Source organism: Podarcis liolepis (genome assembly GCF_965112155.1).
Source record: "Podarcis liolepis genome assembly, chromosome: 6".
Classification (NCBI taxonomy): domain Eukaryota; kingdom Metazoa; phylum Chordata; class Lepidosauria; order Squamata; family Lacertidae; genus Podarcis; species Podarcis liolepis.
In genome coordinates, this window is record NC_139559.1 from 18,495,886 (window position 1) to 18,509,091 (window position 13,206).

The following is a 13,206-nucleotide window of genomic DNA, read 5'->3' on the forward strand; positions in this document are numbered from 1 at the left end:
TGTTTCACTCTAAGAAATGCTCCATCCTCAGGCTGTTTTAAATGTCGCAGTTACTTTTCCTGTATAAAAGGACTCACTCCTGTTTAGGAAAATGAATAAAAGCTGTGTGCAGATAGTCACACAGTAGGTGGCCCTTGATGGGAGTGGCAGATAGATGGTAAAGCATGAATGGCTAAGCCATAGTCCTCCGGATTTTGTTGAACTCCTTCTCTCTTCAGACCCAACCAGCAGGGCCAATGGTCAGGGATACTGGAATCTGTAGTCCAATGATATATAGGGACTGAAGTAAATCTGACGAACAAACAACAAAACCCTCCAGTGTGAACAGAATCATGATTTGTACTAAATACATTTGTTTGAAGTTAGTCAGTGCAAAATGAATTGGTTTCTGCCCCTTAGTTTGGCCTACCCAAATTTGTGTTCCCTAGAATTCAAAGGGAGTATTAAAAATGCTTTTTTAGAACTTTATTATAGTCTTTCTCAATATTATCCTTGTCCACATGAAGGAGAATTTTCCTGTCAAATTGAGGAAGGCGATAAGACTTTTAACTTAGATGAGATCTGAACACTTCCAAGAATGCACTTTTATATTGTCAATGTCTGCCTAGATAAAACTTTCACCTCTTATCTATTGGAATAAAATAAAGTTGTGTCTGAGATTAAATATGGAACTGTGTAATACTTGTTCTCATTAATTCTCTCCAGCCTTGGGGGTGGGGTGGAGGGGCTAGAATGTATCTGCCAATATTGTGTTGAGTGGAACATTTCTGAGTCTTTAAAATATTTGAAGTAAAATATGAGACTAGGGGAAAAGAGGCATATTTTGTCTATTTTGTCAGTTTATTTGGTGAGGTGTGTGGAGGACCCCACACACCTCACAAAATAAATCCGAGGAGGAGGATTCCCTCTGTCCCCCATTTCTTGTTGGAAACATTTACAACACGTGATCTTTAGAAGGTAAAACCATGGATTTTGCAGATTTTCAATTTGAAAGCCTACCATCCCCATTTTAAAGAATAAACATAACTGCAAACATGACTGCATGCATGAAACATACCTGTGATGGATAGACAGGAAATTAGCTGCTATGTCCCATAGTTCAAGGGAGTAGAGTAATAGGGTACAGGTCTGTGTTCCAGGGCTGGGAATCTAGCTGTTTTTGGAATCCCAACTCCCACCAGTCCAACAGTGAGTTGCAATCCAGAAACTCCTGGAGGGCAACCATCTTTGATTTATGCAGTGCTTCATTTAGTGTGATCGTTCACCAGGGTTCAGTTCTACCACCTGTTTTGAATGTCAGAATTCAGGTTTGGATAACAATCAGTGATCCTAAAAGTACTGGTGCATACAAGTAGATACACACATCCTTCTGTCACTGAGTTTTTACAGGCAGGCTATAAAATAACCTGCTTCTGTTTCAGCTAGACTGCAGTTTTCAGCATCTTTTTGTGTTTGTTATTTTAAAAAGTTCTGCATATTTAAAAGCTAGCAAGTTCTTGGAAATATCGGAAAACACATTTTTAAAATCTTCAGCTCAATTCAGCTAGGCAGACCGAGGGCCCAAGGCTTCTATGCATTTCATATTTGATTCATAATACAAAACAAAATAAGTTATATGCCCATGTCCTAGATAAGGCAACACCGGAAGGCATTTTTAAAATTTACGTTGGTACCAAAATGTGCTAACACAAATATATGCCAGTTATAAAGCAGGGGTGTTCTGGATCTGGCCGCTATATGGGAATGCTACAGGTTTAACAGAGTCTGGGCTAATAGGGCCTCATGAGAATTATCCAAGTGGTACCGGGAGTCAGGTGTGTGGGCTTAGTTGCCCTGGTTTGACTCTGCTGGTGCCTTACAGGGTGTGGGTGGTCTCAGGATGGTGCCGCTGCTGCTTCTGTTCTGAGAATGACCAACTTTGAAGCAGCTTCCATGTGTGATCGATATAAATATGCAATATCTTTACAACCTTTTCCTAACACACTGTTGCTAATGCCTTCTTGTTAACCCGTGATTGCTCAGCTTCTGCCGTGGTATGTCTAGTCTTAAAAGCCACCCTTCTTTTTCCAGAAGAACCGACTCCTTCACATAAAATCATCAGCCCACCCTCTGGAGTTACTTACCCTCATGATGATGTCTCGGATTATGGCCTCAAGCCATACACCCCCTTCGCTTTGTCTAGCCTTTCGGCAGATCACATGGGCAGATACGGACAGCCAGATAGCCTAGGGTCAAAATGCTACTTGGACCCGGGCAAGGCTGCCGGTCCCCCCACTTTGAGCCCTAGGATTGAGATAACACCATCTTATGAACTGATTCACTCGGGGGGTCCCTTCAGCAGCAGAGACACAGATCTATTGGTAGAACATCAGTCCAACTCAGCTACTGCTAGCCCAAGGTTTACCCTGCCTGTCCCTGGCTTTGAGAGCTACCGAGAACCGCTGTGCCTGAGCCCTCCTAGCAGCGGCTCCTCTGCAAGCTTCATTTCAGAGACAAATTTCTCTCCTTATACCTCACCATGCGTTTCACCAAATAATGGCCCTAGTGATGACCTTTGTCCACAGTTTCAAAACACCCATGCTCATTATTCCCCTAGAACCTCGCCAATAATGTCCCCACAAGCAACCATCGTGGAGGATACCTGCTTGGGGCCACGTTCAACATCTCCACGTCCCAACTCAAGGTCGTCATCGCCAGGAGCAAAGCGGAAGTACCCTTGCCCCGAGCTCTACGGGAGTCAGCAACCTTGCACTTCTCCACGGCAATCGAGGACCCCCTCTCCGCAAGCCTCACCCCAGATCCCCTTGAGAGAAGACGGCTCTTCCATCACTTACACCCAGTTATCCACCTCTTCTAGCCTCATGGATGCAATGAGCAACCTCACCACCGATCCCTCTTGCGGAGTCCCCACAAAAATATGGAGAACCAGCCCAGAACCTTCGCCGATGTCTTCCCACAAAGCCAGCATGCCATGTCACGTTCTTCAGCCTATTGAATACATTGGGCCTTGCGAGCAGGATGATCGGAGGAACCCACCACCAGAGTCTATCTTATTAGTGCCGCCATCTTGGCCAAAGCAGCTGATGCCTGCAATACCTATCTGCAGGTAAGCTTGCATGTCTTGTGGTCACTCTTGCTAACAGGTCTGATAGAATTTGTTCCTGATAGCCCAAACCTCCATTATGCGTGTGTATGGGATGGTCTGCCTTTGCCTACTTTCTAAACAATAACTACCACCGTGATACCCAAGGTATCCAAAGGCTCTTGCAATACAGAACCTGTTGTTTGGGTTGCCAGCCAGTTATTATGTTATGGATGCATCCAGAAAAATGCATTCTGATATGTAGCCAGTTGTTGGGAGATGTCATGTCCACCAAACATGGGATCACTCCGGGAGTAGACTCATTGAAATCATTGGTCCATCTAGCTCCATACAGACTGAAATCTCCAAATCAGGAGACATGCCTAGTTTCATTTGTGGATGCTGAAGATTGAACCAGGGATCTTCAGTATGCAAAGCAGATTCCCAAGCAGATTCCCAAGTAGGAATACAGTAGTACCTCTGGTTGCGAACAGGATCCGTTCCGGAGGCCTGGTTGCAACATGAAAAGAGTGCAACCTGAAGCACCGTATCTGTGCAGGTGCGTGGTGCGATTTGGCGCTTGTGCACATGCGTGAAGCATGATTTAGCGATTCTGTGCATGTGCAAGTGGCAAAACCCGGAAGTAACCTTTCCAGTACTTCTGGGTCGCCGCGAGACATAACCTGAAAGAACGTAACATGAAGCAAACACAACATGAGGTATGACTGTACTTGATGCACCAATCATCTAACTTGGTATAAGGCAGTCTCCTATCTCTCTAAACTGATAATAAGAGTACAGTTTGTACACAAAAAGGGACGTGGGTGGCGCTGTGGGTTAAACCACAGAGCCTAGGACTTGCCAATCAGAAGGTCAGCGGTTCAAATCCCCATGACGGGGTGAGCTCCCGTTGCTCAGTCCCAGCTCCTGCCAACCTAGCAGTTCGAAAGCACATCAAAGTGCAAGTAGATAAATAGGTACCGCTCCGGTGGGAAGGTAAACGGCGTTTCCGTGCGCTGCTCTGGTTCGCCAGAAGCGGCTTAGTCATGCTGGCCACATGACCTGGAAGCTCCCTCGGCCAGTAAAGTGAGATGAGCGCCGCAACCCCAGAGTCGGTCACGACTGGACCTAATGGTCAGGGGTCCCTTTTACCTTTGTACACATTAGATTTGTTTGCTGCTCTTGTTTGTCTCTGTGCATGTACAAGCTCACCTCCAAACAGAAGAAATAATTTGCTAGAGGTACTTTTTTACCAGGGACCTGTTTCAAAGGGTGGAGATATTAGCAAACATATGATTTTAATGAGATACTGAGAATGTGGGGACAGAGCACTTAGGTAGACATAAGAAAGGAGTTCGTAACTCTTTCTGTACCCACTAATTCTCCCTTTCAAGTGTTTCCCCCAGCTAGCATTCACTGAGCTGGACTTAATTGTTTTCAGAGGAAAAAAATCGTTTACGCATGTCCAGCGGAAGCATTTGCGAGGAGCAAGGCTAAAGCATCTCTGCTTGCCCACTAATTTCTCCATTCAGTGTTGTCTCTTCCCCCTCCCTGCATTAGTGTAGTCAAACATAAGAGAGGCCTTGCTGGATCAGATCAAAAGCCTATTTACTTCATCCAGCATCCTGTTTTCCACAGCAGCCAACCAGATGCCCCCAGGAACCCATAACACAGGGCATGAAGTCAACAGTCCTTTTCCTACTGCCTCAAAATCTGGAGGCTCCATAAAGTAATTGTGATCCATAGTCATTGACAGACCCTGTGCTAATTCTCTGAGGGAAGGTGAACCCCTCCATTTTTCTTAATGGAGGCTGTGCACCCTGACCTCTCTTGAAAGAAAGAGAAAAGCCAACCTGCATTCCATAATGACGTTCTCCAATTAATGTCCCTCTTCTCTGCCCAGCATTCCCGTGCACTCCCTCCCACCACTTGAATGGCCCCTCTCCAGTCATTCTGGCTCTTACGAGCTGCGGATTGAAGTGCAGCCCAAACCCCACCACCGTGCCCACTATGAGACGGAAGGGAGCCGAGGGGCAGTCAAAGCGCCAACAGGGGGGCACCCCGTGGTCCAGGTAAGATCTTTTTCTTGGAGAAGATGAACTGCAACGGCTTCTTGATAGCTCTGTTCCTCTTGGCAACCTGCCATAGCACCACATTGTTTGGGAAAACAAGGCTAGTGCAACATATTTATAAAAAGTGTGTATGAATAGCAGACAGTAGTCTCCTACTGGTCAGGGAAGATATAGTTCTTCTATCCACTTTACAAATACTTGGAGGCCAGGCCACTGAGTCATTTTCCTGACTCTTGTTTTCATTTCATCGTTTGCTTGTGTGTGTGTGTGTGTAGCACTTCAGTTTTTATAAACTGCTTATAGACTGCTTCTACATTATGTGATATATACGAAATAAAGTACTCTTGGCCCTTCCAGGACACAAGGTACAGTACTTAGCTCTTCCATAGGCGCCGACTCCATGGGGCCTGAGGGGGCCCGAGCCCCCTCAAAAATTCGTTTGGGGGGGCTCCACCCCCCCAATAATCTCGGGCGCCCCTCCAGCAGAGCGCCACCGCCGCCCCTCCCCAAGCCCAAAATTCACAGGGTCGGGCTGCATGCCTCCTGCCCTCCCTCCCGAGCAAAAGCTCCACCCAATTTCCTTCGGAGCTGATTAATAGGTGCAGCACGCTCTCCCCTATTCGCTCACGAGGAGGCGGTGCCACTTTATCTGCATATTCATGAGCTTATTTATTATTCATGAGCTTTCGCGGGCTCCCCCAATATTTTTTATAAGTCGGCGCCCCTGAGCTCTTCCCTATAAAACAGTCCTGGTCTAGAGATACCTATAAGTCATTTTAAATTCCTGACTTTAAGAGAAGCCTTCACATGCAGGCATAAGTAAGGTTGTTCTATGGTTTATTTTTTTCAACAATAAAAAAGTTATTGTGAGAAGAAGAAATGGGTGCTTCTCAGGGATTGAGATGATATAACAAGGTGTGAATAAAGCATTTTGAGTTTGACAAACAACTCAGTATGATTGCCTTGAAAATAACAGGTCTTGACTGATGTTTTAAGATGGAGCTGTATCGAGATACAATGGAGGAGGCCCAACTCTGCTGCTTCAGCCTTTGCTGAACTTCGCAGTGGCATAGAATCATTCTGTAGAGTTGGAATTCAGAAAGGCAGTTGGTAGTGAAGTCAACCTGTGTATATATGTTGCCCTTTGTAGGGCTTGGCAATATAAATCAAGCTGACATATGGGTGGTTTGGAGTCACTTATCTCTCCTCCTTTTGCAATATCTTCTTTACGCCAGGAGGAGATTGTTTCATTGGCCAGGGTTAGAGTGTGATAAGAGGAGAAGCACTTCACAGAGCTGGCACTTAGTTCAATGAGGCATTTGATGGCCTACTGTAAAGTTTATGTAGTTGTAAAGTGATAGGGCCACAAGTTAATTGAGTTCATGCATTCATAGAAGAAAAGTCACTGAGTTCAGAGTGAGATTTTTTTTAATTATCTTTTTTGCAAGGTGGATTGAGGTTGCAGAAGTAGAGATGGGGTGTCATGGGGATAGTGAAGGATCAGGTGAACTCTCTTGAGTTTCATTGCAAGTGTGCAACTCCAGGCTACTTTTAATGGGAGAATTCCAGCTTGGCTAGTCTAAGTTTATGGAGGAATTAAATTAGGACCCCTTAGTACTAAATATGACATGTGTTGCTATGACAGAGATCTAAAGAAGAGGCATGAACATGAACATGTAAGAAGAGACATGAACCGCTGTGTGTTCAGCTGGACTCTTATAGCTGCTTCCGGATAACCTGTTTATTGAGCGTTCTTCCTGATTTCTTTGCAAGGAGGTTAGATGATGTTGTGTCAAAGCTGGAGTTATCCCACACTTTGCATTTCCCACCAATTTCCTTATTGCCAAAGAGTCTGATCTTTTGGGGAAGAAGCAGATTTGTTGCATAAAAGCTTGTTGCATAGCTCATTCGGCAGAGCACGAGACTCTTAATCTCAGGGTTCGAGCCCCACATTGGGCAAAAGACTCCTGTATTGCAGGAGGTTGCACTAGATAACCCTCCTGGTCCCTTCCAAATCTACTATTCTATGAATTGCACAATCTGAATTTGCCAGTATGTATCCCATCCGAAAATAGTGATAGTCTAGAATTGCCCTTGACTGTACTTTCTTGCCACAGCAGTTCCTAGGGCATTAAAAACCAATCTGTGACTTGTCTCCTTAGCATTGCAAGTTGTTGAGGTAAAACCAACAAGCCTGGTTCTGTGTTTCTTCTGTCCTGCTCACACATGGATCCTAGCCAACAGATGTTTTTATCCCCCAAAGTAGTCTAGGTTTCCAAGTGCAGGGAGATTTTTTTGGGTGGGAGAGTATTTCGGTACCTCAGTCTCCCATCTGCAGCACATCACACCAAGAGCTGAAACATGCTGGTGATAGTCTAGCATGGTTTTGAAGCTTTCCCTAATCAGATGTACTGAAAGGGGCACATTGAATCCCCATAGAAAGGATGGCTGGATGCATCCTTTTTTATCTTTAAGGCTATCTGTTTGTTGCAAATGATTTAACACTGTGGTGTGTGGGATGAAAGGATACTAGAAGGGTCATCTGTCAGAAAGTTCTTCCTGATGTTTAGTCGGAATCTCCTTTCTTGTAACTTGGATCCATTGGTCCAAGTCCTATGCTCCAGAGCAGGAGATAGCAAGCTCGCTGCATCTTCCATGTGCACAATTGGGGTCCCTGATTGCATGGGGCACTTAAGGGGAAGTTGTCAACTCATGCATAGGCTCCCCCTTGCAGATATCCATGCTGAACATGTTCACAAGATAGCTCTACACATGTACACGATGCATGAAAAGGACAGATGTAAAGTATACACAGGATATAGGTTATTTACCTATTAAGTCAATTTGCATGGCCACCCAAAAACGTATGTTTTCCATATGGCATAAACACATCAAAAGACTAATATACAATGCTGAAAATAACACAAAAGGTTAAAGACGGCTACACATTCTCTCTAGCTCTGCTTTGCTTCTTTGACAACTGTACTTGGGCAGAGAACCTTGTGGGCATGAATGAATATAATCAAAGATTAATAAATTCCAATCCAGCGATTTCATTGTGCGCTTGTTTGTGTTTCCCTGTTCCTGACATTACTTAAGAGTTTGAGGGAGGAGGTGCCCATTCTGTTGAAGGAATCTCTGAAATACGACTCTGCTTACTTTTTTCTTTCTTTCTTTTAAAGTCGTCTTTATTTTTGTGGGAGCTACTTTGGTCAGGGAAGGGAAGCTGCGCAGCAGTGGATCTCATATCCTCCCCAGCTCTATCTTGTGGTTTTGCTCTCTGAGGCCACTTCTTCTTCTTTGCAGTCTTGGGAGTTTGGCACACGCCGTTGAGGAGTATGTGCTCGCAGGGTGCTCCTAGAACACCAGAACAATTGTCTGCCTGTTAAAGTGAGAGCCTCTGGCAGGACAAGATGCATTCAGCGAGGACATGGGCTTTTGTGTGTTTAACATCTTGTTCGAGGGCCCAGAATAGCAACAACTGGCTCTGTGTTGAGGACAAAGGCTGGTGTTGACATGGCGCTTCCCCTCCCCTCCCCCCCACCCAGGTTGGCACAGTCACCCAATTTGGAGAGGATGTGGTACACAGAGACATCCTTTGCCTCTCGGTAAACTCCCGTTTACCAGCAGTTGTTTAGACGTTTGTACAAAGGGTAGCCCCAGGCAGCAAGCTGCTATGAGCACAGAAAAGTAGAAGTGAACTATGAATGCTCAGCTGTGATAGATGCACTCGGCACATGCTCAGAGGCACCTGTTTTTGTATCAACGAATTCAGATGTGCCGGGGCTGGTCTTCATGCACTTGTAAAAGACTTAGGCCCTGAAGTTAAGGCCTGGCTCAAATTAAAGCCTAGAGAGACGCAGAGGAAAATAAAGAGCACCCTTAACCTTTTCTACTGTGCCTCGAATTCTGCATCTGTAGCAAGCTGTTTATGAAAATAATCCTAGACACGGGTAGAGAGGAGAGGGGCGGGTGCTTAACCGTTTCCCCAAACCAGCCCTTTTCTGCTGCAATTGATTTAAAACTTTTCTACGCCAGCCTCCCCCAGGACAGATTCAAGTGCAGTTTCTAAGCATCAGGCTGTAACAACCAGACGAAAATACATAACATTAATAAGGCAGAACAGATCGCATAACAGGACTTAAATACTACATGAAATGCTTTGGCCTGGGACCTGAAAACTAATAATGCTGGTGACAGGCAAGTCACAGGTGGGGGCCGCTGCTGGGAAGGGCCAGCAGCCAAGCTACTCTCTTTAGTTGCTGGATTAGTATTGCTTCTGATAGGAGAGGGACCCAGAAGAGGGCCTCATCAGATGATCTTAAACAGCATGGGCAGGATGATAGGGGGAAAGGCACTCTCCTGAGTCCCATACTTTGCAGGGCTTTTAAAGCATGCAACGCCACATTGAATTTGGCCTGGAAGCAAATAAGACAGCCAGTGAAGCTCTTTTGGGACCAGTGAAGTGTAATTTGAATTGCTTTCTGCCTAGCAACAAAAATTACCCCCTCGTTCAGTGACTTTTCCACCCCTTGGCGTTCTGGATGCATATTTAGCCTTGTAACCATGTTATCTAGAACTCTTCTGGATAAGAGTTGCCCCTGGAAAGTGGCAGGCTGGGGAAATTTTGTTTGCGGAGTTTTGTTAAGGTGGTTGGGGTTGTTGCTGGGGAATTTCTGTTGTTGGTATCTTTATTGTAGACCTTGCGATTTACGTGGAAGTGGTTCAGTTTGGCTGTGTATTTTCTGGTGTTTCTTTTACTGCCTCGGGCATGATTTGAACTGTGGAAAGGCGGCATACAAATATAATTATGTGTGCATATTAAGCACGCACACAGCTGCTCCCCCCCCCCAGCGCCATCCCTTCCAGAAGTGCTTTCCTCTAACATGAGTCACCATTGGGGATTTGTTCCATATGTTCCCATGTAACATGTAAGTAGAGGACTCTAGTCACAGTGACTGCAAAACACCAGCCACTGCAGACTGCATGCTGTATGTTGCATTACCCATGCAAGCCTCAGCACTCGGTTGCAGAGTGATGTGCATCGGTGCTTGTGTATTAAAAGAACAAGAGGAAGGAAGTGACAACAATTAGAAAAGGCTAAGCCCCCCCCCCGCCCGCTCCATGCACACACACACACACACACACACACACACACACACTTCACAAAACATTTCACAGCAAACACGGCCTTGATTCTTGCTTAGAACTAGTAACACATCATCCAGCTCCTGTGTAAGTCCCAGTGTTTATTACTACAGGCTTCCTTCCCCCTGTAACTGTATTTGTCATGTGTCTTTCTGAGCCCTGAATTAATGCAGTAGACCAGAACTTTTGGTGCAAATTAGAGGCTGGATTGCGGGTATTATGCAGAAATGTTTACTCACAGGAACGCAATGAACTCTGGACTGTGTGAAATCCACATTTCTCGGTTCTCTGTGTGTGACTAAAGCCTAGTGTGGAATGCAGTACCCCCTGATTGAAAGACTGAATTGTTTTTAACTATTTTTATTTTGTATTTTTCTTTTTCCTTTTTTATTTTGTAATATTTTGAAAATCTTAATAAATATCTTAAAAAATAAATAAATGGAATGCAGTACCCTGATCCTTTGCCCACCCCACCCCTCAGTAATTGAAAAAGTAAAGTTCTAGTCCACATGGTTCAAGGGGCCACTAACGCCTTGGCTCAAAAAAGGACAAAAGAGGACATGAATTCGTGAAACTTATGTATATGGTCATTTAGATGCAATTATAGAAATCCATTATTGTGATTTAAATAGAAAGATGTAGTCTTCCCCACTATGGTAAAATGTGCTGAGACAGGTGACCTGTATCACTTTGCTAGCCAGATGCTAACTGCTGATGGGCGACTTCAAGGCACCTTCTGTTCTTAGGGTTCTTTATCTTAAAGTTGGACAGATCGTCAAATAAAGGACTTCTTTAGATAGGCGCCTATCTTCTGACAGCCCTTCAAACGACTATAGAAGAGGACATGAACACTTAATCTGGAGAAAAGTTTCGAAATGTGTCTTGCTGCCTCTTTATGAGAAGTGTGGGGATGGGCAGAACACACAGCCTTTGTGTTCAAGGATGGCCTTTCAGTATCCTGTACAATTCCCTACTGCTGTCAGACAGCTAGTGGTACCCTAGGGCCGGACAAAACATGACCTTAAATTTGTGAATGCATTCAGAAGCATCTGCTTTTGAACTTAAAAAATAAAAGCTGCATGGGAGGAGCTAGTTTCAGGATTGAGACTGCAGCACATGGGGAGATGGATTAACCCTTTTTGCCCAAGCTGTGATTCTACCCTTGGAAGCTGCAAACAGGTGCCAAAACCAGCTTTCCTCCTACATAAAATAGCAGCTGGGAGGGGTGCTTTTCACTGGGACAGCACTGTGTAGGATAGATTAAACCCCTCCTCTCCCCATGCAGCAGAATCCTGATCTTGTCTCCATCATTATTACTTTGACAGGTAACAAGAAAAGACATGTTTAAATGCATTATAATCTTGCGAAGTTTGGCCCTTTGTCTCCAGAACAGACAGTCCTACTCCTTCTCAAAAATCCATATTCTCTGAAAATCTGAAGCTTGATGCAGAATGCATCTTCTTCTTTTTCTGCTAAGGCTGTTCTGGCTCACTATACGGCTGCATACCAGAAGGGTCATGCCATTTTCTTGGGGGAAATGTGTTATGGCCTCGTAGTTCAACAACAGGTAGAATTTGGGTTTGGATTTAGAACAGGGATGAGCAGAAGGTGGATTGGGCTATACTACGGGATCTCAGGATAATTTGCAGAAGACCATCAAGGGTTTTTCTGACCCTCAAATGTTTAACAATAGCAACAAAACCAAATTGTTTCCCACCTAAATTAGGTTGCTGAAAGACTTTCATTGTGTGATAGGACTAGGAGGAGTTCTTCTGGTGCTGAAAAAGAATTCCTAAACGTAGAATATACCCAGAGGCACCCTGTTCTTCAATTCTAAGCATATGTCTTTTGCACCTGCCTGTGGTTGGCAAAACATACCCTAGTCAAAAAATAAATAAAGTGGATTTGACTGGACTGCCCTGCTTGCCCCAGATGTAGAAGAAATTTATATCCCTGTTTTATAAAGCAGAGTGGGCCAGTCTTTCCAAAGGATACGTGAAATAAAAATGACAAAGGGCTTCGTATGTTAAAAAGAGCGCTGGTGAAAACTTAGTGCTAATACGAGCCAGTGGCAGTCTTCTGCTTCAAGCTTTACCTGTTCCTTTGACACCAGAGGGAGAAAATGTCTCAAGTGCTTTCTTATCTACTTCCGTGCAGCAGGAAAAGGGAAGAGATGGGAGGAAGAGACTTCTCACTTAGCTTTGTATTTGCTTTTAATTAACTGTAGGCAGCGGGGATTCCATGTTCCAATTTATTTATTTATTTGACACAGAGGTCAACAAACGGGTCTCTGAACTACCACTGGCTTATTGGGAAAATCTGGCCACACAGTGTGTGTGCCCCATTTGGAGCGATGTTGTATTTTAAAGACTTCCACTAGAAATATGCCCAGTTCTAAGCAGAAGTGAACAGGTGAGCTGCCAGTCTTGAATGGAGTTGGTCAAATGCAATAGGAAATGCCCCCAAGAGTATTGCATTGAAAACTGGTATATGCACACACCAGATGAATTAAGGCGGCCATTTGCCAAGTAATAAACATACAGAACTGCAGTGTACGTGTGTTGCTTGGTAAGGTGGTTCCTTATTGACCTGTGAAGGGTTTAGTTTCTGATCAGGGACTTGCAGAGAAATGGTGGAGTTTAGTCTTCTTATCACACGGCTGGGTGCTATAGATATATGAAATTGTCATGTACAGAACCAGACTGTTTATCCATTTAGCTTGTCAATGTCTCCCCTGAGTGGCTGTCCAACAGGCAGAGAAGGTCTTTCCCGGTCCTGCTGCCTAGAATCATCTTAGCCAGAGACACCAAGAATTGAACTTGGGCATCCCATTCATTTCAGTGTGACATATTGCAAGTAAATATGTTATAAGACTGAAGCATTTGATGTATATACATCACCTGC

At 44.6% G+C, this 13,206-nt stretch overlaps 1 protein-coding gene across 7 annotated transcripts in view; it reads left to right on the plus strand.

Moving 5' to 3' along the window:
- NFATC2 (nuclear factor of activated T cells 2) overlaps positions 1–13,206 on the plus strand; it is a gene marked incomplete at its 3' end in the record, with an annotated part of 134,935 nt that overhangs the window by 28,017 nt on the left and 93,712 nt on the right. For 6 of the 7 annotated variants that reach the window (XM_083508010.1, XM_083508013.1, XM_083508009.1 and 3 more), the window contains exons 2-3: positions 2,071–3,106; positions 4,986–5,154. In XM_083508010.1, the coding sequence (XP_083364136.1) occupies positions 2,071–3,106; positions 4,986–5,154 (1,205 nt within the window). The remainder of the gene's footprint in view (positions 1–2,070; positions 3,107–4,985; positions 5,155–13,206) is intronic. The other variant, XM_083508011.1, reaches the window with a different exon arrangement.